Source organism: Mustelus asterias, chromosome 2 (genome assembly GCF_964213995.1).
Source record: "Mustelus asterias chromosome 2, sMusAst1.hap1.1, whole genome shotgun sequence".
In the NCBI taxonomy this organism is placed as follows: domain Eukaryota; kingdom Metazoa; phylum Chordata; class Chondrichthyes; order Carcharhiniformes; family Triakidae; genus Mustelus; species Mustelus asterias.
In genome coordinates this window covers 82,088,979-82,116,569 of record NC_135802.1, presented here as the reverse complement: position 1 = coordinate 82,116,569, position 27,591 = coordinate 82,088,979, and the positions used below count along the sequence as shown (strand labels likewise).

Here is a 27,591-nt window from a genome sequence, read left to right as displayed (position 1 = left end):
CTCTTTTGGCCATAACTGACATGGTTCTGCTGAAATATATTTTTGACATATTATTTAAAGTTTTCCACTAATGTTTTCCTCTCTTGAAGACCATCAAGAGACCATTTAGATTTGGTCATGGGCCAGGCTCAGATGGAGGAGCAGAGGATGCCAGCGATGGCTCCAGTCGAGGCGGGGAAGGGCAGCCACTGAGATCTCCGTGCGCTGGGGAGGTTTACTCAGGTTCTGATCGTGACTCAGTTTAAAGATGGCGCCCCGATTTCAGTGCAGCTGGGTTTTGCTGGTGTGCTTAGGCTCTGCCCCTGCATGATGGAGTGAAACACAGCCCCTTGATGGTTTTTGGCAGAGTGTCATAAGGTCTGGAGAGAAAACGGACTGGTTTTCTGGAGAGGAACATGCCTGTTTTCCCACTGGAAAAACCAAGATTCCCCCCATTTTTTAATGTTTAAAATTAAGTGCAACTAAGGAAAGGCTGATATCTAAACATTATTGACCAGGTGCGTTAATTTCAATTCCCCAGCAAACCATACTAAAATAAGGTTTAGTGGGCACCAACCACCTGATTCAACTGGCTATTCATAACAGAAGAAGCAAAAAAGTCAAGTCAATCATGGGAAGGCATCACAACCAATTTTTATTCTCACTCAATGTTCAGACACATCCACTTTGTAATCAGGAGTGCCAACACTGGAGACTACACCTTCATTCTTCTCCTTGACAGAAATGTTGGGGCTTCATTTGGGATATAGTACCATCATGTCCAGGTTGCAGGTCACAAATTTCTAAACCCATACATGACATGTACGTAAAAAATGTAATTTCATGATGAGTTTCAGTTTGTGGCTTGCTATATTCATGTGTGCATATGCAATTGATTCAAAACTCACTCCTAGAGAAGCAGGAAATACCTGTTCATTGAATGATGTGATTGCCTCCAGAATGACTTATATTTACATATCCACTTACTGTAGAAAACATCCCAAAGCACTAAGAACATAACTAAGAAGAGAAGGCAATTTACCCCTCCAGCCTGCTCTGCTTTTTAATACGATCATGGCCGATATCATCTCGGCCTCAACTCCACTTTACTGCCCGTTCACTATAGCCCTTCCAACCCTTACTAATTAAAAACCTGTCCACATATTCCTTACTCAAATGTTCCGGCATCCACCACATTCTGGGGTAGTGAATTCCATAGACTCTCCAACCCATTGAGAGAAGTAATTTCTCTTCATCTCTGTTTTAAATCTGCCACCCCTTATCCTCTTCTTCCAGATCATTCTCCCCATGCCGACTTTGTCAATTCCCCTCATCTTCTTATACACCTCAGTTAGATCCACACTGATTTTTCTAAACTCCTCTTAAACAAGAGCAATATCTAGAAATGTATGTGGGAGGCAGTGGCGTAGTGGTATTGTCACTGGACTAGTTATTCAGAGACCCAGGATAATGGTCTGGGGACATGGGTTCAAATCCTACCATGGCAGATTTTTTAATACAGAAAATATCTTTAAAAAACCTCAGTGGCAAAATTCTGCTCATCCTTTAGGAAATCAATCCAATAGGTTTTGCTGCCAGAAATCTGACATCTCAGTGGTAGGGATTTGAGTCTTAATCGTTTTGTGCAGCATGCTTTGTTCCGCTATTCCGTGACATTTCACCTCCTCCGCCCAGTGCAGTACTTGCCCAGCAGAGCAGGCCATTCCAATCAAAAGTGCTATTTGTTACTTGGAAGCCATTCTGGGTGCAACATCGCTGCGCCCAGTTCCAGTCGGCTAAAAGTCTCCCTGCGACAATCCCAGCGCTGACAGGTCCACCGTGAGTCCACACAGTCAGCGGGCTTGCTTACGTTTTCCAGCAACACTCTAGTTTTGTGCAAGCCCAACCAGAAGCAAGAGCTTAGCCAAATATCCATGAGGACTTGTCTTCAGTAATGCAGCTGTAAGATCAAGCGAGACCCATGAGAAAAGGTGATGGGGTTGTGGTGGTGGGGGTGACATTGTAGTCGAACAAAGCACGCTGCAGAAAATGATTAAGACTCAAGAGGTGATAAGAGCCTCTTGAACATATGCTTAGCAAAATTATAATTTTTGCGATCAAACATTACCATTTTCTGGGGCACCAATCCAACTCTCAATACACCAGCAGAATGTGATATTTTGGCAAATTATACAAGTGAATGTGTTTTCATTTAAACAAAAACAATCATTGGACTGAATAAAGAGAAAACAACTCAATGAAGAGCAACGAGGTGAAAAAGGATTTTGTAAGTTGACAAAATTGACATTGAAAAAATTGCAAAACAGAGCCAAAATGAAAAGAGAAATATAAAGAAATTCCTTTCCCCAATATGATCCTCTCCCAATGGCGGCACGGTAGCACAGTGGTTAGCACCGCTGCTTCACAGCTCCAGGGTCCCGAGTTCGATTCCCGGCTCGGGTCACTGTCTGTGTGGAGTTTGCACATTCTCCTCATGTCTGCGTGGGTTTCCTCCGGGTGCTCCGGTTTCCTCCCACAGTCCAAAGATGTGCAGGTTAGGTTGATTGGCCAGGTTAAAAAAAATTGCCCCTTAGAATCCTGAGATGCGTAGGTTAGAGGGATTAGCGGGTAAAATATGTGGGGGTAGGGCCTGGGTGGGATTGTGGTCGGTGCAGACTCGATGGGTCGAATGGCCTCCTTCTGCACTGTAGGGTTTCTATGATTTCTATGATTTTAGCCAGAGTCCTGTGGCCTAAGGCAACAATTTATGACCTTTGCAATTTCTGGGCACATCTCTTCTCTGGCTAAGCATTAACATAGAATTCAAAGCTAGTGTGGAAAAGTCCACCAAATATGACACCCAAGGTACGTGCAGAGGGAAACGTGCCACATGAACGGTAAGTCATTAATTAATTCGCTTACCGAGTAGTCTTCATGGAGAAAGAAACATGTCATGTTAACCCAAACAGATTAGATCAATGGCCACAGTCATAAGATCAGTGCAATAACAAGCATGTTAAAAACATTCCCACTAATTAAAAAAACAAAAGGAGAATGATGCAATCAAATTAATGATGTCACCACTGGGATTTAATTCACCCATTACAGTTCTAACAGGATCCAGGCACTTGGAAAAACAGAATCTCACTAGTGATCGAGTTCATTTGTGCAAAAGACTACCGTAGCACTGGTTACTGCACAGCTAACTACATGGGTCTTTGAATATCGTGTTACAAAGTATTTAATCAGCAATGGCGCATCATCTACACTTCTCCGAGAAATAAGGATGCCGCCAAATCAATACATTCAAATCTACAGCCAAGGTGGAACTCACTATTCAAATAGCTTTTGTGAGATGGTTCAACTGTAGCATCGTCAATCTTTTCAATCCATAATAAAACTGGAAAAAGCTTGACTCCTGAAAATAGGTCTGATGAAGATTTCCTATTGGAACACTAACTGATCTTTCCTCCTTCAGATGATGAAGCATTCCTGCATTTCAATAATTTATTTTATTCCTAGCATTTGTACATTTTCCTTTTCTCTTTATAATAAGACTGGCTTGTTTATACGTAGATATAGATAGAGTCATTTATCTCAGCTACATAAATGCATTGGCAATAAAGGCTAAGCCTGCACTTACCCTTGACAGTTCTTCCTTTTCTCCACTGTTTTTAATAAACATTCTTTCTATTTCTTGATTTATGCCTTCAACACTGTTCTGGACCCGTGAAATTGCCGATTTTGAAACAGTAATGTTTGATGCTGGACCTGGGATAAATCTTGCTGCAGTGGCCTACGAAGAATAAAAACATTTTGAAAAGGATTTCAGAATACTAGCATGAACATTCACAAAGCAGCAATGGTACATTCCTGCAAACTAACATATTAAAGCTGATATTGTGTAAATCACAAAACCAATATATTGAGATACGGAGTTCGGAGCCATTTTTGAAATGTAACACATCTCGTTTCACCAGCATTAACTGTGGGCAACTACTATCGGAAGTATGTATGTATATACACACAAAAATCACTCGCACAATTGTGGCACTGAATGCTGAGACTGGCCAAACCAAAGTATAAGGTTGGAGGTCCAGCAAGTATTTTCCCCAAATGATGAATTCTCTCTATCTGGGCTCTAACACTGGGCAGAAGGAGAAGCAAGAAAGTCAACAAGCAGAAGATTTGTCTTTTAAATGGAGGCTTGTTATCACACACCTCCTCATGCCCAGGATTAAAAGCTGCATGAGAAGATGTTTGCGAGAAGGGTGGGTGCTTCTCTGCTGTGTCAATTCAGGAGTATTGCAAGTGTATTTAAAAGGATGTTTGGAAAGTTAGGCAGGAAGGAAAGGAAAAGCAAAGAGCGCATACTATTGAAAGTTTTTATATAAATTTCACACCACTACTCAATTGCGATAGCAACATCAACATGAAACATAGAAACTCAGAGCAGGAGTAGGCCATTTGGCCCTTTGAGCCTGCTCTGCCATTCAATATGAACGCATCTGATCTTTGATCTCAATGCCATATTTCTGTTTTCTCTGCATATCCCTTGATGCCATTAAAATTAAACAAATTATCTATCTCTTTATTGAAAGCATTCAGTGACTTGGCCTCCAGTCTTCTGTGGTAGAGAATTCCACAGGTTCACTACCATTTGAGTGAAGAAATGGTTCCTCATCAGTCCTAAATGGTCTATCCCATGTCCTGAAATCGTGTCCTCTGGTTCTAGATTCCACACACCGGGAAAACCATCCTCCCTGCATCTAGTCTGCACAGCCTGTTAGAATTTTGTGCGTTTCAATCAGACCTCCTCTCAGCCTTCCAAATTCCAATGAATACAAGCCCAGTTGAATCAATCTCTCCTCATAAGACAGTCAAACTGCACGCAATACTCCAGGTGTGGTCTCACCAAGGCCCTTTATAACTGCAGTATGACATTCCTATTTCTGAACTCAAATCCTCTTCCAATGAAAGCTAACATACCATTTGCCTTCTGAATTGCTTGCTGCACCTGCCTCTTTCATTGACTGGTGCGGCACGGTAGCACAGTGGTTAGCACTGCTGCTTCACAGCTCCAGGGACCTGGGTTCGATTCCCGGCTTGGGTCACTGTCTGTGTGGAGTTTGCACATTCTCCTCGTGTCTGCGTGGGTTTCCTCCGGGTGCTCCGGTTTCCTCCCACAGTCCAAAGATGTGCGGGTTAGGTTGATTGGCCATGCTAAAATTGCCCCTTAGTGTCCTGAGATGTGTAGGTTAGAGGGATTAGCAGGTAAATGTGTAGGGATATGGGGGTAGGGCCTGGGTGGGATTATGGTCGGTGCAGACTCGATGGGCCGAATGGCCTGTTTCTGCACTGTAGGGTTTCTATGATTTCTATGGTGGACAGGGACACCCAGATCCCCCTGTACATCCACACTTCCCAATATATCACCATTTAAATAATAATCTTCCTTTCTTTTTTCACACTCAAGTATAATTTCACATTTAACCACATGGTACTGCATCTGCCATGTGTTTGGCCACTCACTCAACTGGTCAAAATCATCTTGAAGCCTCCTTGCATCCTCCACACAATTCTGCCCAATTTTGTGACATCAGCAAACTTGACAAAAATGTTCTCTTTCAAGATGGTGCTGGAGCATGGAGTCTTTTTGCAAGCTGTTCCCAGCATACCCTCAAACTCAATCTTTTACTCTTGTTCTCAACACTATATTCTGCACCCTCTCCTTTCCTTCTCCCCTATGTACTCTACGAATATGTTTATCTGTATAGTGCACAAGAAACAATACTTTTCACTGTATCCCAATACATGTGACAATAATAAATCAAACCAAAAGCCTTCTGAAAGTCCAAATACACCACATCCACAGGTTCTCCCTCATCTATTCTACTAGTTGCATCTTCAAAAAACTCCAATAGATTTGTTAAGCATGATTTTTTTGCCTTTCATAAATACATGCTGGCATTGTCCAATCTCGTTAATGCTTTCCAAATGTTTTGTTATAATGTCTTTTATAAAAGACTCTAGCATCTTCCATGTCAGGCTAACTGGTCTGTAATTCTCCCTTTTTTCTCTCCCTCTCTTTTTCATGGGGTTACATTTGCCACCCTCCAATTGGTAGGAACTGTTTCAGAGTAAATATGGTATAAATTCTAATCGTAAGATCATAAGAAATAGGACCCCACTCAGTCCATCAGGTCTGCTCTGCCATTCGATAAGATCATAGCTGATCTGATGGTGGCCTTACCTCTACTTTCTGCCAGCTCCTATAACCTTCAATTGTCTTGCTGATCAAAACCTTAAGTACATTCAAGGACCAGCCTTCACTGCTCTCTGTGGAAGAGAATTCCAAAGACTAACAACCCTCAGAAGAATTATCTTTCAACTCCATCTTAAATAGAAGACCCTTTATTGCTAAACTGTGCCCCCAGTTCTAGGTTTCCCCACAAGAGGAAACATCCTCTCAGCATCTCTCCTGTCAAGCTCCCTCAAAGTTTCAATAAGATCATGGTTGTTTCAAGTTCCTCTCTCTCCTTTGCTTCTTCATTTTCGATTATCCTTGGCATGCTTTTTGTGTTCTACTATGATGGCGGATACAAAATACTTGTTCAAAATTTCTATCATTTCCTCGTCACTAATTCTCTTCAGCATCTGTCTGTCTTTTGGGTGGGGGAGGGGGGTGCGGGTGGATGATGGACTATGCCCATGGTGTACATCACTTCTAGATTGAACATCTGGTCCAGCTGTAGAGACTTCTTTGCAAATGGCAGTCTCTTCTGCAGTTGGCACAGATGAATGGCATTGCCCGGACATTGATTTTTTTCTTTATTTCCACTAGGTTTGCTTTTTCGCCATCTAAACAATTCCTTGTGCCTCTGCTTTTTCCCATGGCCTTCCCAACTGCAATCCAGTCAGAAGCAAGTACTTCCCATGTATTGACTCTGAAGTCAGACAACTTGAAGTTTCACTTATAGATGTCCTTGTATTATAGATGTGAATGGCCTGTTTATCTTGTACTGACAGCACGCTCACCATTAAGCATGTCTTTGGGGATGTGGCTGTCATCCATTTGCCACACATGACCCAGCCATTGGTGTCATTCCTGACTTCAGAAGGCAAGCATGCTGGAATCCCTGCATATTTGCATACTTTGTATTTGGCATTCTGTCCTGTCAGGAGATAAGATTACGATTGTTTCAAGTTTCCTTCTCCCTCTTCATTTGAGGCAATTCTTCATTTGCTTTGTCCAAGCTTCACTGCTGTAAAGGAGGGTGCAGAGAACACACATCTGGTACACAGAGGATTGCATTTGCAATTAGTTTGCTATTGCTCCACACTCGACCCCTCAACTTTGACATGACGGCTGCTGCCTTAGCAGTCCTGATGCTGATCCAGGGAAAGGTAGATGGGTGGTAATTGTTACTCCGATGTGAAGGCCTGAGCAACCCGCAGAGTGAGGTTGTCGATGTAAGGTGCAGTCTCTATGTCCTGGACCATAAAGTTGGTCTTCCTGTCGCTGATTATCTGTCTAAAGTCCTTGCAGGACCAGGAGGACCCATCTACAAGCTGCTGCAAGTGAGCTTTAGTATGGGATGCTAACAATGCCTCACGGGCAAACAGCAGCTCACAGACTAGAATGCTACACATTTTTGTCTTGGTCTAACACATCTTGCAACACAGCTTGCCATCAGCTCTGGCATTCAGGTAAACGGCCTCGTTTGAGTTGTTGAAGATGTACAATAACAGAATGGAGAAAAAAAAATCAAAGACAGTTGGCACAAGGACATGGCCCACCCCACTGCTGATCTTAAAAGCATCTAATATTGCTGCATTGTAACTAACGGAGATGTGCAGGTTCCTGTGGAATGAAGAAATGATGCTCAGGAGTCCAGCCAGGTAGTCAATTTTCCGTAGCAATTTAAAGAGTCTGTCTCTACTGAAGAAATAAAATTCCTTGATAAGGTCTATGAAGGCAATGTAGATTAGTCTACGTTATTTGTGGCACTTCTCCTGTAACTGCAAAGTGAGAAAAGACCTTCCCCGTGATACTTAAAGAGGCTCCTCAGTAATTGTTGCATTCTACTGTGACTACAAACACAGGTCAAAGACAGGAAATTCTGCTGAGAACAATTCATCACCTGACTTCGCAAAGCCTGTCTACCACATACAAGGCACAAGTTGGCAACGTGATGGAATACCCTCCACTTGCCTGGATGGGTGCAACAACCATCTAGGACAAATCCATCCACGACTACACCCCATCTAGCACCTTAAATATTCACTCGCTTCACCAACAATGCACAGTGGCAGCAATTTATGACACCTACAAGATGCACTGCAACAACTCACCAAACATCCTTCGACAGTACCTTCCAAACCTGTGACCTCTACCACCAAGGACAAAGGGAGAAGATGCCTTTGGTGGGAACACCACTACTTGCAAGCTCCCTTCCAAGCCACACACCATCCTGATTTGGAACCATACCACCGATCCTTCATTGTGGCTGGGTCAAAATCCTGCAACTCCCTCCCTAACAGCACATGGACTGCAGCGGTTCAAGGTGGACGCTCACCACCACCTTCACAAGGGGAATTGGGGATGGCCAATAAATGCTAGCCTCACCACGAATGAATATTTAAAAAATTGCTGCATATCCTTATTTCCAACTGACATACTGAATATCAACTCTGAGGCAGGAAGAGAGCAGGTGGGGAGGATTATTTTTCAGGAAACTCAAAAAATGGGTTTCCCAAAAGTCCTTTAAAGGTAGCATCTGATCAGTATTTTGCGCCTCTGCTCCCTGGTCACACCCAGATTGAAGAATTGAGTCTGCAGCCTTGGGCGAAGCGGTTACTTGCCTGCAACACTCTCACCCCGGACCACCTCGGCTATAAGCAAAAAAGTGAGTAGGTTGGGGTCAGGAGTTATATTTGTAACAACATTTTTTGGTGTTAAAAGTACCCACAATATTTCCATTTTTCAATGGTATATGCACATAACCATCTTGGCTGTCCTTGAATTGCATTGGATTATTTCCATCAGTGTAATATCATCTAACAAGGCTGCCAGAAGGAATCAGTGATCAAGCATACAATAATGGCATTGATGTAGGCTATCCACTTAAAATCTGTTCTTAGCAATAAAACAGAAATTTAGCGCACATCAAAGAATCTGTAACATTACCAACACTGACTTCAGGCATTTTTACCAACTGTTCTGAGCATTTAATTAGGTCCCTAGAGTTACGTCATAACAGCAAATGTCAAATTACATTGTCCTCTCTGTACTAAAAACACAAATCATAGTGGAAAAAAAATGCACCAAGCTTCTAACAATGCTTCAGAACACAGACAGTGTGTTCAGCTACTTATGCAAAAACATTCATTCAGATACACCTCAAATGCTCAACATTGATGATAAAAATAGAATAAGTATGATTACAAGATAAAGATACAGTTCTAATAAACGGTCTCATCCAAAACATAGATCTGGCTTCCCATTTTAAATACTCTTAACAACTTACATTAATATAGTACATTCAGTAGGCTTGAGTGTTCTTGTACAAGGAACACAATGTGAGCATGCAGGTGCAGCAAGCAATTTGGAAGGCAAATGGCATTTTGGTCTTTATTGCTAAGGGATTGGAGTACAAGAATAAAGAAGTGTTTCTGCAAATGCACAGAGTTTTAGTGAGACCACATCTAGGATACTATGTTCAGTATTAGTCTCCACATTTAGGAAAGGATATACGTACGGTGGAGGCAGTACAGCACAGGTTCACTAAATTGGTCCCTAGGACGAAAGGTTGCCTAACGATAGAGGCGGAGTAAATTGGGCCTTTATATCAGGAGTTCAGAATAATGAAATGCCATCTCACTGAAACCTACAAAATCCTAAAGAGTCTTAATAAGGTAGAGGGTGAGAGATTGTTTCTGCTGGTCAGAGAACCTAAAACAGGGGGACACAGTCTCAGGATAAGAGGACAATCATTTAAGACTGAGATGAGGAGAAATTCTTTCACTTAAAGGGTTGCGAATCCTTGCAATTCCCCACCCCAAAGTGTTGTGTATGCTCCATCATTGAATACATTTAAGGCTCGGACAGGGAATTAAGGGATATGGGGAGCAGGTGGGAAAATGGAGTTGAAGCCGAAGATCAGCCATGATCATATCGAATAGCAGAGAAGGCTCGACAGGCTATACGACCTATTTTTGCGCCTATTTCTTGTTCAACATATTAAAACGTCCCGAAGCATTTAACAAGAGTGATATCAATCAAAACATTTTGGCATAAAGCTACATAAGACAACATCAGGACAGAAGACTAAAATCTCTGATTTTAAGGTGCATCTTAAAAAAGAGAAGAGAAATGGCAAGGCAGTGACATTTAGAAAAGGTTTTCCAAAGCTTTAGGGTCACAGCCTGCACTGTTGCAGTGATTAAAACTGGGTTTGTGGCAGAGGCTAAAATTGGAAGAGCACAGACATTTCCAAGGCTGATTACTTATGAATGTGGAAGACTTCATTATAATATGATTCACAACTTTTTACAATGTGCTTTAATAAAGTCTGGTTTTAAAATAAACATCAGGAACAATTTGTATCAATGTCTTGGATGAAGGACCAAATGTATGGATGCTAAATTTGCTGATCACAAAGATAGGTTGGAAAGTAAGCTGCAAAGATGACAAAGAATACACAAAGGGACGTAGATTGGTTAAGTGAGTGGGCAATAATTTGGCAGATATAATGTGGGAAAATGTGAATTTGTCCTTTTTGGCAGGAAGAATAGAAAAACAGCATGTTATTAAAATGGAGAGAGATTGTAGAACTCTTGAGGTACAGAGGCACAGTCCTAGTACAATCAGGAAAAGTTAGCATACAGGTGCAGCACATGATTATGAAGTCAATTGGGAAGCCATTGTTTATTTTGCGAGGGGAATGGAAGGATGTTTTGTTACATTGCTACAGTTGTACAGGACATTGGTGAGAACATATCTCGAGTACTGCGTGTAGTTTTGTGTGGCTGCCTTATTTAAGAAAGGATACAAAGGTGTTAGAAGCAGTTCTGAGAACGTTCACATGGCTGATATCTGGATGGGGGCGGGGGGGGGGCTATCTTACAGGGAAAGGCTGCACAGGCTGAGCCTCTATAAAATGGAGTTTAAAATAATAAGAGGTGACCTTCAGATCCTGAGGAAACTTGACAAGGTGGATGCTGAAAGGATGTTTCCCCCTGTGGGATAGATTAGAACAGTTTAAAAGTAAGTGGTTTCCCATTTAAGATAGAGAGGAGAAGAAATGTGTTCTCAGAGGCTTGTGAATCTTTGGAACTCTCTTCCCCAGAGAGCAGTGGAGGCAGGGTGAATTAATACTTTTAAGGCAAAGGTAGATAGATTATTGACTAATAAGGGAATCAAAGGTTATCAGCGTAGGAGGAATGTGGAGTTAGTCAAAATCAGGTCATATTGAATGGTCGAGCAGGCTCAAGGGGCCGAATGGTCTACTCCTGCTCCAATTTGTATGCTCATTTGTAAATGTGTTGGATGTTGGAATACCCTTAAAACAGTTTTACAAATAATTCTTACAAACATATTTTCTGAGGAAGAGTTCTATTCAACTCAAAGCACTAATTCTGTTTGTCTCTACATATGCTGCCAGATATGCTGAGTATTTCCAGCACTTTGTTTTTATTACTATAAAGCTCCTGTACTTGCTGACCAAAGCTAATGTCTGTATGAATGGTCCCTCTGAGGACTCAAAGCACAGCAGGTTGCAGTAATGGAAAGTCAACTTACAAATATGTTGAAGAAATAGATGGAAAATGTGACTATAATGTGAAAGATTGCAGTAGCATTTTCTATTGTATATAAATGACAATCACACTGTTCACAACTTCCAAATGCAATATTAAATCATTAAAAACTTGCCACACCTTTTCTCTATTAGATCAAACTGAGGAAGGGTTTGTTGCAGGAAATAAGATTATTCCACAAAGCTCGCTACACCTCACCTTGCTTCCTTTCTCCAGGCCTTCAAAATCCTCCAAAAACATGTCCTCATGTTAAAATATTTATTTTCATGCACGGTGCCTAACTTCCCATCCTGTGTCACATTTGGGTTTTCTTTTATGCAAACAGTGTTGGAGTAACGTGGCAACAGCATAAAATCCAAGTAAATGACATTTCCCTGCTCTTTTAATCTAATTATTGTTATACCGCTTTGTCATTGGTTTTCAAACTAGGGACCCCCAGACACAGAGCTTCCAGAACATAAGATAAGAAATAGGAGGAGTGGCTTGCAAAGGGAATTGGATCTGAAGAGGAAAGATTTGCAGGGCAACAATGAAAAGCAGGGGAATGTCACTAGGTGAAATTCTCTCACAGAGCGACACATAGTCTCCTCCTGTGCTGTAACAATTCTACGATTAAGATATTTATTTCCACAAGCTCGCTCCACCATTCAATATGATTGTAGGTGATCTTAGTCTTCAACTCCACTTTCTTGCCTGCTCCACTTATTTCTTGATTTCCCGAGACTCAAAATCCTGGTATCCGAGCCTTAAATTTGTACGGTGATGGAATAGCGGCAACACTTTGGAATTCAATTCCAAAGATTCACTACAGAGCGAAGAAATTTCTCCTATCTCAGTACCCAGAGGCTGTGTCCCCATGTACACCAAGGAGAGGAAACAATCTCTCAATTCTATCCTGCCAAGCAGAATCTTGTATGTTGAAAGAAGACCACTTCTCATTCCTCTAAACTGCATAAAATATAGGCCCAATTCATTCATCCTCTCATTCTAACTACCAATTGAGTGGGCTTTACCGCCTTCAATGTAAGTATGTCCTTCCATAGATATGGAGACCAAAACTGTATACCCTACTTCAATTAGCATCTCACTAAAGCTCTACACAATTGCAGGAACACTTCCTTATTCTCGTATTCCAATCTCCTGGCAATAAAGGCTAGCATGGCATTTGCTTTCCCAATTGATTTCTGTATCTGCATTCTGTTCCTTTGTTCCTGATAAATCCAAGTTCCGATGAGCATAAATTTTCAGACACTCCCTGCCTTTCATAAGAACAGCCGGGATAAGAGCAAGAGCAGACCATATGACCCATCAAGCTTGTTCCGTTATTTAGTACGATTGTGGCTGATCTTAGGCTTCAACTCCATTTTCTTGCCTGCTCCCCACATCTCTCAATTCCCTGAAATACCATTTGTCTATGCCAGCCTTAAATGTGCTCAACAATGGAACATCCACAACCCTCTGGGACAGAGAATTTCAAAGATTCACAACCTTTTAGTGAAAGAATGTCACCTCATTTCTGTCCCAAATGAATGGCCCTTTATCCTGAGATCGTGCCCCATGTTTAGGTACCCTAACCAATGGAAACAATCTCTCAGCATCCACCCTATCAAGTCTCTTCAGAATTTGGTAGGTTTCGATGAGATTGCCTCTCATTCTTCTAAACTCCAGCACAAAAAATATTCTGTTTCCAATTCTTCCTGTCACAAACACTTGAAAAGATGCTTCCCCAAAGATGCCCATGAACAATATATTTGTATACATGTCTGTGTGTATTTTACCCTTGGAGAGAGTGATTCAATTTTAAGATAACCGTGCAGCAAAGCCTTTTTACTTAAATCGGAAACACTTTATCTCACGTTATTGCTCTGGAGGTTACCCAAGGATAGTCACTAACATGTGCACAATGATTAGTTACACAGGAAGATAAAAATGATACTTATAAAGATTGGATCAATTCAGTCTCTGTTAGTCAGTGCAGGCCTGATGTGTTGGAAATAGAGATGTTGCATTGTCTAAAGTGAAGGTCTTGAGGTTGTGGAGATATCTCTATAGCTGCAAAGACTTCCACTAACAAATTGCTGAAGGTTGTTTTAGCAGGTTAGCTTAATAGGTGGAAACAGGAATTACAGGGAGGGGAGAAGAGTCATTTAGTTGTTAGTACAACTTGAATATCGCCGGAGACATGTCGCCAAAATATTTTTTCCTACACTCATCAGAACAAATGCAAGAGTGCCAAATTTCAAATAATCACAACAAGCATACTACGGGATAAATTTGTGCTGATTGGTTGGCAAGTTGGCCCTGATTGGCCAAGACGTTGCCAGGAGAAAGCAATGGGGAACTAACTATAGGCTCCAAGTGCTTCCAAGTAATTCAAAGGGGCACAAAGTTTGGATTTTTTTTATGTTTTCAAAGAACAGCTCCCTGTGTATGAGAGTATTTTGCTTCTAGCAAGCATAAATGAGCCATATAATGAGCTCAACTGATTATCTGAAATTGGTTGCTGGTGCAGTTATTAAAGCACTCAGGACTATTCAGTAAGTGCTTCCCAATTGTAGACTTGCATCTAACAGTAGATGTTTTGTTTTGGGTCTTGCAAAAGCAGGGCTAGTTGAGTGTGGTCAATACTCTGCCTATTATGAACAGCTGGAAGATCATATTTTATGTGATCGGCCAATTAGTGGGGTGTTCGGCCTGTAACGATCTTATCCAAAACTTCTGTGAAAACACAGCTCTAATTTATTTTTGATGAGACAGTGTGTTCTTTGAGCTATGGTTACGCATGATATTGTATTGTTAAGCTTCTATCCTTTGAAACATGACTTGAATCAGAAAGCCAGCTGCTATATAGCATTATATTTTAATCAAATTAAACGCAAAATATCTTCACATTCTCAAAGACAAAACCTTGAGGTTTTTGGATCTTTTCTACCTTTAATTAAACTTTTCAGCTTCTGTATTACCTTACAGATGAGTCACAGCTCTATCACCAACGATATCTTCACTATCCCCGATATCTAGATAGGCTTTCAGTAACATGCCCAGGACAACATACAAAAAACCTCAAGTTAATCACTTCAGCTAGTGGAATAATTTAAAAGCATCATAGGATCTTTCTCCTGTTTATGAAACCGACAGAATTACTACAGTGCACATTGCTTTAGTCCAAAAAAAACAGTAAGCAGATAAATAAACAAATACATTTACAGTAGAAATTGTACTATTTAGCACACAGGATAACAGAGCCACAATATCAAATTCATATTTAATAATTATTTTTAATCAACATATATGGTGTCCCTTATTTTTCACCAGCCTATCAACTATACTGGCCTGAGTAATGATTTCAAACCAAAACTCTAAATTTAAAAATCTAATTTTGTTAAATAGCTCGTCAAGAAAATCTGTCAGGAACATCCAAGATATTATAATATTTTTCTGTTGGTTATATTGTCATATTTTTAAACTGGAATGTGAGAGTTGTAATTAAAGACACAGTGACTGTGTGAATCAAAACTGTGGGAATGATATGGTAATAAGGCTAGCAATACTTCAAATAGATATTCACCCAAGATAATTTAGTAAGAATAGAACCAAAGAATCCCTGTAGCGCAGAAGGAAAATGGTCACAGATCAGGAATAGATTTGAATGGATTGTTGTGATTCAAAGAAGGTATGCAAGGTGTGAAAGAAAAATGGCATAGGTAAAGTACGGACAGAGTGAGTTTAGTTTTGTTTTAACACTAAAAGCTATAGAGATGAAATTAATCAATTCTGGGAGACAGCAGTTCAAAACAGGCTGGGTGAGACAATGGTGAGATCAAAGGAAAGGACTATTTAAGGAGAGCCTATGGAAAGGGCTGTTTTAGATCTCAGCAGACAGCAGAAATTGCTGGTCAAACTCCCAGAAAGCAGTGTGAACGAAGCCAGATCTGAAAAGCCAGCTGTTGTTAATCTCAGAGGGCATTGCAACAGAAATTAAAGGCACTTTGGGGTAAAGGCTACTGGACTGTTATAAACCTTTAAGGTATTGTGGAACAGATGGGGAAGGTTTGCTTTGAAGGTAGTCAAATTAAGATCATTTGAAACAGTTTTAAAATATTGGTACCGTGCAAAGCCATTGTCGTACTTAAGTGTAATTCTATTTTATTTTTTCCCTATTTCTTAATAAACTTTTATTTTACTACAAGATCACACGTAGTCGGGAACATAATTTCCAGACTTCAAAACCTCTCATGCTATACAAATTACAAAAACATAAACGTGAAGACGGTTGTTTCAAGTTTTCCTTCTGGAATATGAACAGCTCGGCATTTACCATCAGACGTGCCCTTTTTAAACACGCAAATCTATAGCTAGGACCTCTTTCTAAATAACCAACTCAGCTCAAAGGAAGCTTTCAACAGTGCATGTTACTAAATTAGACATCTCTATTTATATTTGGATTAAGTAGCTTATATCCGCTCTCAATCCATCTTCAACATTTGCTTTCATGGAAGGTTATGGAATGTAACATTTGCTGGCTTTTATAATCATAATAAAGATAAGGAATATATTTTAAAAAGTCCAGCAAAAATATATAATTTGTGTCACAAAACATAGCTTACTGCTTTTCTGACTAACCAGAGAATGCTACAACACAGAAAGAGAACAATTAATCCATCAAATCTGCACCAGTGCTTTCTCCATGAGTCACCTATCCCATGCTCATGGAATCCTCTGTTTCAAAGAACTAATTTTACTTGTAAAATAATTATGGACATAAACAGGGACACTGCAGAGAATTTCCCATTCTCTCATTGTTTTGCAATAATCGCTGTTTAAAAGGTGTGTATGTGAAACAGGATAGGGCTCATGCAATATCCTTCTTACAATTTATGATGCCTCCAAGCTTCACATCATCAAATTTTGAAATTCTGCCCTTACACCAAGTTGCAGCAGCCCTGCCATTTCTCTGTTACTAAACTTGCTACTATTAAATCTTAATGCTGCGAATAAACATTTATCAATACTAAGAAACCTAACCAATACCAATAAACATTACTAGTATGTATAATTCCTCCTGATACGTGATACACCTGCTTTAAAAAAAAAGTCTCACCAGTTTATTGGAAAATGAATTGGAAATGCTCACTAGTCTATCACCTACTGACCTTTGATATCACACCTCAATTTTGCTTTCTTAATCTGTACACTGACATGAAACGGTCCCATTCCTGCCGCTCTCGCTGCTTTGATTGAACTTTCTCCTTCCCTCTCCATTCTCTTTGCATCCCTGCTGCTCTTGTTGTTTCTTGCCACTTGGACTCTATGCTTTCCTACTGGTGAGGATTCTTCAATCTGTTTGGTTGATTGGCTTCCCTGGTGCCTGGCCACTGCTGGGAGCTACAAATTCCCTGCAGATGCTGTCAAATTCAAACCGCCATTGGAAAAGAAGGCGGCCGAATTATCATTTGCTCATTTTTATCATAACTTCAGTGGGGCCATTGGCATTGTCTTGCTTCTGCTCTCTGGTTTTCTTCAAGCTCATGTTTCAATGTAATTCACCCATTTTTCTTCCTCTTCTGCTTTAACTCTCAGTTTCTCCTTCAATTTTTGCCAGGATAAGGCCACTGGGACTTTATTTCCAATGTCTGTACTTGGTTATCTTTCTAATTGTATTTAAGTAATCCTTGAGATTCCGGAACTACTTCTCTTGATCTCATCCACTCATTTGTCTTTCTGTCCATCTAGCTGATTCTGAGAATCCTCTGCCATACCTACAATGCCAAAGCTGTTATCCTCCCCTGATCCTCTTTCAGAGTGCAATACTCTACACTAGTAACTATAGTAGATATTTTATCATCTTCACACCAATACTGTTGGAACTTCCAGCTGCTACTCAAGTTATTGGTTATGTCTCTCACTGTAGCTAATCTAAATTGGATTTCATTCTTGGATGTGACTTTGATGTTTATCAGCAAGCCAAGATATTTGAAATTGTCCACTGCCTCTATCTCGGTGCTTCTAAATTTGAGTTTTCCATTGCCATTTACAGCCATAACTCATTTAAGTTCAGTCCAAAAGATTCTGTTTTGAGTAGGCCTTCCATAGTCTCTAGATTTCCCTTTGTTCTGGCGATGAATGTGGTGTCATCTGCATACCTGAGATTCTGTATGCTATGGCCTCCTTCAATGCAGCCACATCTCTCTGATTACTCTTCCTGCACCATCCTCATTATCTTCTTTCCCACAGCATTAAACAGCATGGATGACAGAAGGCATTGCACCATAAAGCCAGCTAAAACTTTTTTCAGGCGAATGCCAAGCCTCATTTCTTCACTGCTGACAGCAAAACCTTAGCTTTTAGTTGAGTGAATCTTCACCGAGCTTTCAATGGCTTTAATATCCTTCCTAAAATGTGATGCATAATAATGTCGACAATGCACCAGCTCAGTTTTTCCAATCCCTTTAATTTTACCATTCACTCCAATTAAAATTGCTTTCAGTTTTCTACACCTGTAAGTTCTGAAACAAAAAGCAATTTGCATCGTTCACAATGTTTGCGGCAGAAAGAAAGATAGATCATTCACTGCTTTTCTGTGAAGCAAGCACACATTTATTCAGATGCTAATAGTTATTCAACAGCAAGTCTTCTCCCGCTGGTAATAAACACATCCTAGCTACTGAAGCATGGAAAGCTGCAACTTGATGGGGATTGTGGGGCAAGCTGAGGCATGTGGATGCCATCCAATGACAACAACGCTTTTTTTAAATTAACAAACCTAGCAGAAACTTTTGAACAAGCTGCAAATATATGGTTTGGTTTTTTTTGTACTTGGCTTCCTTATGTAAATCTGGATAATTAATGTTGGATCAGCTAATACCCATCTATACATACAATCTTGTTCTTTAAAATTAAATGAGCGAATAAAAAAAGATTGAGCACCATGTCTTTTAAAGTCATGGATTGCCTAAGTGTAAGCGTTTTATAAAAAACTGAAACACGAGCCATTAAGAACAATAATAATTAGGAAGGTACAGATATTCAGTCTTCAAAACATGATTGAAGCTTTTTCCCCATTTAAGATTTGTGGGGTTTTTTGTTGTGTGGGGGCGGGGGGGGCGCGATGGAAATGTAACCTGATCAGGTTTAAATATTATTCATTGAAAGTATGAACAAAAGCTCAAGGATTTGAATCCATTATCTTTGAAGGTCATGCATACATTTCAAAGAGTTTATCTTGCTAGGCTTCATCCATGCTTATTCAGTTCTTCTCAGTGAATTTAATTGAGTCAGGTTTGGAAATGGAACACAGTCTCCAAAGAAATGATTCCAATGATACATTTTTCTACAGCCAATATCAGCATCAGGATCATCATTCTTGGGTACTAAGGGGCTATAGTTATAAAGAGAAATTTGGGCTTTTATCAGTAGAACCGAGAAGGTAAGGAGAAGTTAATCAAGGGCTTTCAAGATTCTGAATAGCGAACAGAAAAGGTAAGAAAATAAAACTGTGTCTTTCATAACCTCTGGATGTCTGATGATGTTTCAAAGCCAATGTGAACTTTGAGTCAGAACTGTGATCCTCATTGGTACGAATGACATAGGTAGGAAGAGGAAAGAGGTCCTAAAAGCATGTTAGAGAGTTAGGAAAAAAATTAAATGACAGAACCTCAAAAGCAGGAATCTCAGAATTATGCCCAGTGCCACGTGCTAATGAGCACAAGAATAGAAAGATTGAGTAATTGAACTCAAGGCGGAAGAATTGGTGTAGGCATTTCTGAGGCATTGGGACCAGTTCTAGGGCAGGTGGGACCTGTACAAGATAGACAAGTTGCACCTGAGCAGGACTGGGACAAACATCCTTGCAGAGAGATTTGTTAGTGCTGTTGGAGTGGGTTTAAACTAGATTTGCAGGGGGATGGAAACCAAGGGAAAAGCAAAGCTGGTAACTGGAAGTTTAAAAGTAATAAGCAAAGTTAGAAGGCAGACGAAATGACGGCATGCATCAAATAGGATCAGAATGTGGAATAATGTTAAAAATACAAAGTTAAGGGCACTATCAGAATGCATGCAGCATTAGCAACAAGGTGCAAATAGAGGTAAAATGGATATCATTTTGATTTGATTTATTATTGTCACATGTAATAACAGTGAAAAGTATTGTTTCTTGCACGCTATACAGACAAAACATACCATTCATAGAGAAGGAAACGAGAGCGCGCAGAAGGAGGTGTTACAGTCATACCTAGGGTGTAGAGAAAGAGTAACTTAATGCAAGGCAAGTCCATTCAAAAGTCTGATGGCAGCAGGGAAGAAGCTGTTCGAGTCGGTTGGTACATGACCTCAAATTTTGTTTCTTTTTCCCGAAGGAAGAAGGTGGAAGAGAGAATGTCCGTGGTGCGTGGGGTCCTTAATTATGCTGGCTGCTCTGCCAAGGCAGCAGGAAGTGTAGGCAGAATCAATGGATGCGTGATGGATTGGGCTACGTTCACGACCTTTTGTAGTTCTTTGTGGTCTTGGGCAGAGGAGCCACACCAAGTTGTGATACAACTAGAAAGAACACTTTCATGGTGCATCTGTAAAAGTTGGAGAGAGTCGTAGCTGACATGCCAACTTTCCTTAGTCTTCTGAGAAAGTAGAGGCGTTGGTGGGCTTTCTTAACTATAGTGTCAGCATGGGGGGGGGACAAGGACAGGTTGTTGGTGATCTGGATACCTAAAAACTTGAAGCTCTCGACCCTACTTCGTCCCCGTTGATGTAGACAGGGGCATGTTCTCCTTTACGCTTCCTGAAGTCGATGACAATCTCCTTCATTTTGTTGACATTGAGGGAGAGCTTATTGTTGCCACACTAGTTCACCAGATTTGCTATCTCATTCATGTACTCTCTCGCGTCATTGTTTGAGATCTAACCCACTACAGTGGTGTCGTCAGCAAACTTGAAGATCCAATAAGGAGGCATGGTCACAAGGTGACCAAGATTGGAACTGAATATTCGGCGTTTCGGAAGGATAGGCAGAAAGGAAAAGGAGTTGGGGAAGTGCTGATAATAAGGGACAAGATAAGTACATTATTGAAAGGATCTTGGACTGAAGGATCAAGATGTATAGAATCAGTTTGGATGAAGCTACGAAGCAGCAAAGGGCAGCAAATATTGATTGGAATTGCTTCTAAGTGACCAGTGGTGATAATGTTAGGCATGGTACAAATCAGAAAACTAGAGCTGCAGGTAACATTAGTAATGCAGTAACAATTGGCAACTTCAATTTACATATAGACTAGGTAAATCTAATTAGCACAAATGCTGTTGAGAATGATTTCTTGGAGTGAGTACAAGAAGGGTTTCCAGAGTAGCACATTGAAGTACCAACTAGGGCGGCACGGTGGCATAGTGATTAGCATTGCTGCCTCAGTGTCAGGGACCCAGGTTCAATTCCTGGCTTGGGTCACTGTCTGTGCGGAGTCTGCACGTTCTCCTCGTGTCTGCTTGGGTTTCCTCTGCGTGCTCCATTTCCTTCCACAGTCTGAAAGACGTGCTGGTTAGGTGCACTGGCCATGCTAAATTCTCCCTCAATGTACCTGAACAGGCACTGGAATGTGGCGACTAGGGGATTTTCACAGAACTTCACTGCAGTGTTAATGTAAGCCTACATGCAACACTAATAAATAAATTTTAAAATTTTAAGCTATTTTAGATTCAGTATTATGTAATGAGAAAGGACTAATTAAGAAACCTTGCTGTAAGGAAATAGTAATTATGTGATAATATTTTACATTAAGTTTGAAAGTGATATAGTTAATTATGAAACTAGGATCTTAAATCTGAACAAAGTATGTAGATATGGGGGGCAAGTTGGCTTTGGCAGATTGGGAAAATACATTAAAGATTTGATGGTAGAAAGTCAATGGCTAGAAGTATTATACAATCTTAAACAAATATATATTCCTCAAAGACACGGTTAACAAAAATTAAAAGTTTTCAACAGTTGTCAAAAAGTGGTAAATCCGTGGATTGGGAGCAGTTTAAAATCCAGCAAAGGAGGACCAAGAAACTGATAAAGAAAGAGAATATGAATGCAAGCCAGTGAGAAACAAAGGACTGTAAAAGCTTCTTTTGGTATGTGAAAAGGAAAAGATTAACAAAGACAAATGTGGTTCCATTTAAGGCGGAGACAGAAGAATTCATAATGGAAAACAAGGAAACGGTAGCAAAACTAAGCAAGTGTCTGTCTTCATGGCAGAAGATACAGAAAGTCTCCCAGAGACACCAGAGAACCAAGGGACCTTATGAAAATAAAGAACTGATAGAAATTAACAGAGATAGTACTCAAAAAAAAATTAGATTGAAGGACCAGTTCAGCTACGTGTTGAAGGAGGTTGCTATAGAGATAATGGATGCATGGTGATGATCTTCAAAATTCTATAGATTTTGGAAAGGTTCCGACAGACTGGAAAGTGTCAAATGTAGCCCCATGATTTAAGGGAAGGAGAGGGGAAATTGAGAATTTCAGATTAGGTGAATTAGCCATGGTAAATGCAAGGGGTTATGGGGATAGGGCAGGGGGTTGGGCCTGGTAAGGTGTTCTTTGAGAGTCAGCACAGACTCAATTTCCTGAATGGCCTCTTTCGGCACAGTAGGGATTCCATGGTAAAGACCTGTCATTTGACATCAGTAGTAGGGAAAATGATAGAATCTATTAGAACAGATGTGTAAACTAGACATTTAGAAAATAATGATATGGTTAGGCAGAGTGGGGGCCTGGAATGCGCTGCCAGGCAAGGTGGTGGAGGCGGACACACTGGGAACGTTTAAGACTTATCTAGATAGCCATATGAACGGAGTGGGAATGGAGGGATACAAAAGAATGGTCTAGTTTGGACCAGGGAGCGGCACGGGCTTGGAGGGCCGAAGGGCCTGTTCCTGTGCTGTATTGTTCTTTGAACATGGATTAATGAAAAGGGAATCATATTTGACAAACCTGTTGGGATTCTTTTAAGGATGTTGCCTGTAGCATAGATAAAAGAGAAACAGGTGGATCTGCTGCCTGGATTTTCAGAAGGCTTTTGATAAAGTCCCCCACAGGAGGTTAACAAACAAAATTAGAGTGCATGGAATTGGGGGCAATATACAGATTTGGATTACAAATTGATTAACAGACAAAAACAGGAGTGTAGGAATAAGCAGGTTATTCTCAGGATATCAGGCGGTGACGAGTGAGGCACTGCAAGGACGAGTGCTGGGTCTACACCTATTCCCAATCTACACAAATTATTTGCACGTGGAACCAAATGTAATATTTCCAGATTTGCTGATACAAAACTAGGTGAGAAGATAAGTTGAGAAAGATGCAAAGAGGCTTCAAGGGGACTATGATAGGCTAAGTGAAGGGGCAAGAATGTGGCAATGGAATATAACATGAAGTGTGAAGTTGTCCACTGTGATAGAAAAACAGAAAGGCAGAATATTTCTTAAATGGTGACAGGTTGGGAAGTGTTGATGTTCAAAGGGACCTGGGTGTCCTTGTTCATGAGTCACTAACAGCTAGCATGCAGGTGCAGCAAGCAATTAGGATGGCGAATGCCCTCATCACAAGGGGATTTGAGCACAGGAGTAAAAATGTCTTGCTGCCTTGGAGTAGTGTATAGTTTTGGTCTCCCTATCCAAGGAAGGGCATACTTGCCACAGAAAGAGCGCAAGAGGTTTACCAGACTAATTGTGGGTGGCTGATTATCTTATGAGAAGAGGCTGAGGAAACTGAGCTTGTATTCATTAGAATGGGAGGTGCTTTCATTGCAACTTACAAAGTGCTTACAGGGTATTACAGGCTAGACATGGATAGGATGTTTTCCCTGGCTGATAGAACCAAGAATCAGGGGACACAATCTCAGTCTAAGGGCCAGGTTATTTAAGACTGAGATGAGGAGGAATTTCTTCACTCCTGGTGGTGGGTCTTTGGAATCCTCTACCCAGAGACTGTTGGCAGGATATCTGGCACTGATTTGCAGACAATGATCACACACCAGTTGGACATTTGAGGGAGTGGATGCACTTTGAGTTCCACTACATCAGAATTGCCATGCAACATCCACAAAGTGACATGCATGCAGTTAATGGCAATGTGCCTCATGAGGAAACCTACAATCATACCAAAGCAGCTTGCTCACTCTTGGCATGAAAGCATAAAGTGTAGTTAGCTCTCATTGAATAGGAAGCCACAATGACTTCCCTGATAAAAGAGTTATTGGGAAAATGCAAGATACTGTGAATATCTTTAACAAGGAAGGAGTCAGATGAACAAAGGTTTATCATCACAGTCACTGCCATAGCTACTGGCAATGTGGTCCTTTCCCTGCTTTGAGTTTGCAGGTGACACCCTCACTGAAGCACATTTGACTCAAACTATTCCTTGCTGAGCAAAACTGCTCATTGAACATCCTGGGTTGATATGGCCCCTGCCAAATGGCCTTCTTCCCCCAGCTCTTCTCGCTCTTCCAGCAGATTGCCTGCTCTATTCTTTTGCCCTATATCCAAAGGGCAATGACTGGGAGCAGGTTGTTTATATAGAAGCCTTGACGCAAGCTAAAAAGCCTTCAGCACTTGACACAACACCTCCTGTAGACTTCAGCAACTTTAAAAGGAAACATCAAATATTGGTAAAATCAAAGCTACAGCCAGATTGAATCTAATAACTAATTGATGGTTCTTTTAAATAGCATTGGTGAGGGGTTCCTTTCTGCTGCTGAGCATGAACTCAGCTGTGTAAGGTTAAGAGAGCGTGCGAGCTGAAGAAATTATTTTTTCTTGAGCTCCAAAATGGCAGCAGTGGCATCAAATCAACGTTTCACACCAATTGATGTTTTGATCTGCCTGCTCTGCATACTTTCAGTCAAAGTTCACCAAGCATGCACTGCCCGTGATCAGTATGTTTCGTATGGAAAGGGGTGTGTCTAGTCTTACTCTTATGAGTGCGTTTTTCATTATTCATTCATGGGGTGCAAAACATTGCTGGCTGGGCCAGTATTTATTGCCCATCCCGGAGAGCAGCTGAGAGTCAACCACATTATTGTGGACCTGGAATCACATGTAGGCCAAACCAGGTAAGGATGGCAGATTTCCTTTCCTAAAAGGATATTAGTGACTCAAATGGGGTTTACAACAATCGACAATGGTTTCACAGGTCATTAGACTTTTAATTCCAGATTTTTATTGAATTCAAATTTCACCATCTACTGCGGTGGGATTTGAACCCAGGTCCCCAGAACATCGATTAAAAGCAAATTTCTGCGGATGTTGGAATCTGAAACAAAAACAAAAAGTGCTGGAAAATCTCAGCAGGTCTGACAGCATCTGTGGAGAGAGAACAGAGCTAATGTTTCAAACCTGGGTATCTCTTCATCAGAGCGAAAGAGGCCGTCAGACCTGCTGAGATTTTCCAGCATTTTCTGTTTGTTTGCCCTAAAACATTGCCCTGGGTCTCTGGATTACTGGTCCAGTGACAGTACCACGACGCCACCTGGAGTGTGCATACCAATTAAATACTTCAGCAGCAGAGTTTGGTGAGTTTAAACAAGGTTATTTACACGTTCACATTTACCCCAAATTAAGAGTAACATCTCACACACACACACACACAAAGATTGGATGCAGATGAAGGTCATGCACCTTTATTCCAATTTATGATCTTTGGTCTCCCTCATAGCAGGCCTGTGGTCTTTGGAATTAATTTTAAAGTTAAAGTGAGGGTCTTGTAAAGCAAAGGCTCACAGCAGGTTAAGAGGTTTCTTGTAGTCGAATAGCTAGGAAGTTGGTTCTCAGGCAAACATTAAACTGGACTAGGTTACATATTCTAGTGCCTGGTGTCTTGCAGCTTGTTTGAGTCTGGTTCGCAGGTTGGCTGAACTGATGCTTCTGACGTTTTTGGTGGAACTGCCTCCACACAGCTCTTTCAAACTGACACAGAAAACATGATGGTCTCCATGGGGTTTTTCACAAGTTCAAGGCTTTTCCAAATAAGACACAGATTCTACATCCTGTGTTGTTGGTGAACACCTCTGATGATTTGCTTTAGAATGACCCTTTCGCATCCGGTAATACTTTGATTGCTTTTAGGAAAGGGTACTGACTCACATACAGTGTGGTTCTTTGGTTCCCTCAAGCCAGGGGGCTGATTCTAATCCACAAAAGAAGTCAGGTGACCTTGAGTGGCCATTTTTCCAAACTTTTTCTTCAGTTTTTAAAAAAAATATTAGAATATGTCATGCACGGTACTGGGCATGACACAATTGCCTGCAGTATCCCATCCTATTTGCAGCTGAACCTTCTGGGTACAGACCAGCTTTAGCAATCACCTATGTACTCCCTGGAATCCTACCAACCCAGCCCAGTGGATGAACATGGTCACAATCAGTGCAAAGGACAGACAAGGTTCAAATAACATATCCCATGAGCTTATATAAAAAGGCGGTTTAGCAATCAGCTTTTCCTTGTAAACCATGGGTGGGATTTTCCGGCCGCACGTGCCCCAAGACTGGAAATTTCCACCGGAGGTCAATTGACCGTTACACGGTCCGACCGAATCTTCTGTCCTGCCCACTATGATTCCCACAGTGGGTGGGATGGGAAAATTCTGCCCATTCAATTATAAAAAGAAAAATAAAGTGTGGAAATTTTGCAGTTTATGCACCTGTCAGCAGCAAACATTCCTACACAGGTGCACTACAACCAGGTGGAGAGAAAAGCAGTTTGAGACTTCAGCTTCCCATAACTAGCCATGTGATGCAATCATAGAATAAAAGATACCCTACAGTGCAGAAGGAGGCTATTCGGCCCATCGAGCCTGCACTGACAACAATTCCACCCAGACCCTATCCCCGTAACCCCTGCTAATCCCCCTGACACTAGGGGGCAATTTAGCATGGCCAATCCACCTAACCCGCACATCTTTGGACTGTGGGAGGAAACTGGAGCATCCAGAGGAAACCCACGTAGACACGGGGAAAATGTGCAAACTCCACTGACAGTGACCCAAGGCCGGAATTGATCCATCTCTGAATACTGCTGTCTGATGAAGAAAAATGTGAAGCCAGGTAACTACCAACAATAGTATTCAAACAACCAAACTAAGGAATAAGTGACACTCCCAGTTCATTATACTTAAAGCCCTAAAGGCCGCAATTGAACCCAGGTCCCTGGCACTGAGCAGCAGCAGTGCTAACCACTGTGCCACCGTGCCACCTCTAATCTGTGCGTGTAGTTAACACTAGCTTAATTCCATGTCAAACCTTTCCAAGTATGAAAAGAAAGGTACAGGTTTTCATCTGGTCTACATGTTTTCCTGAGCTGAATTCAAACTGGTCCAGGAATTTAAAGGCGAATGTTCCAACTATCTCCGTTTCCCTGGTACTTTTAAAATAAACACATTCTGTAGAATGCTGTGTTCTATTACTGAAAAAAAAGGCTGTTTGAAATGGCAATGTATTGAATTAACCTCCATGTAACAGGTCTTACTTAATTCAAATGTCAACAGAAATTACACAAGCACAAATATTAAAGTTATGACAGGTCCAATACTGAATAGACAATATAGCATTAGAACACCTTTAGGACTTTAAGTATAATGAACTGGGAGTGTCACTTATTCCTTAGTTTGGTTGTTTGAATACTATTGTTGGTAGTTACCTGGCTTCACATTTTTCTTCATCAGACAGCAGTATTCAGAGATGGATCAACACTAACCTGCCCAATCCTTCATAACCCTTCTCATCAGTCACAATTCAATTAAGCATCTGCATAATTTAACTGGCTTAA

The 27,591-nt window shown here is 40.9% G+C and overlaps 1 protein-coding gene across 2 annotated transcripts in view; it reads right to left on the bottom strand.

The window, feature by feature from the left end:
• Positions 1–27,591, bottom strand: part of glcci1a (glucocorticoid induced 1a) — a 189,041-nt gene that overhangs the window by 49,031 nt on the left and 112,419 nt on the right. For both annotated transcript variants that reach the window (XM_078238205.1, XM_078238216.1), the window contains one exon: positions 3,623–3,775. In XM_078238205.1, the coding sequence (XP_078094331.1) occupies positions 3,623–3,775 (153 nt within the window). The remainder of the gene's footprint in view (positions 1–3,622; positions 3,776–27,591) is intronic.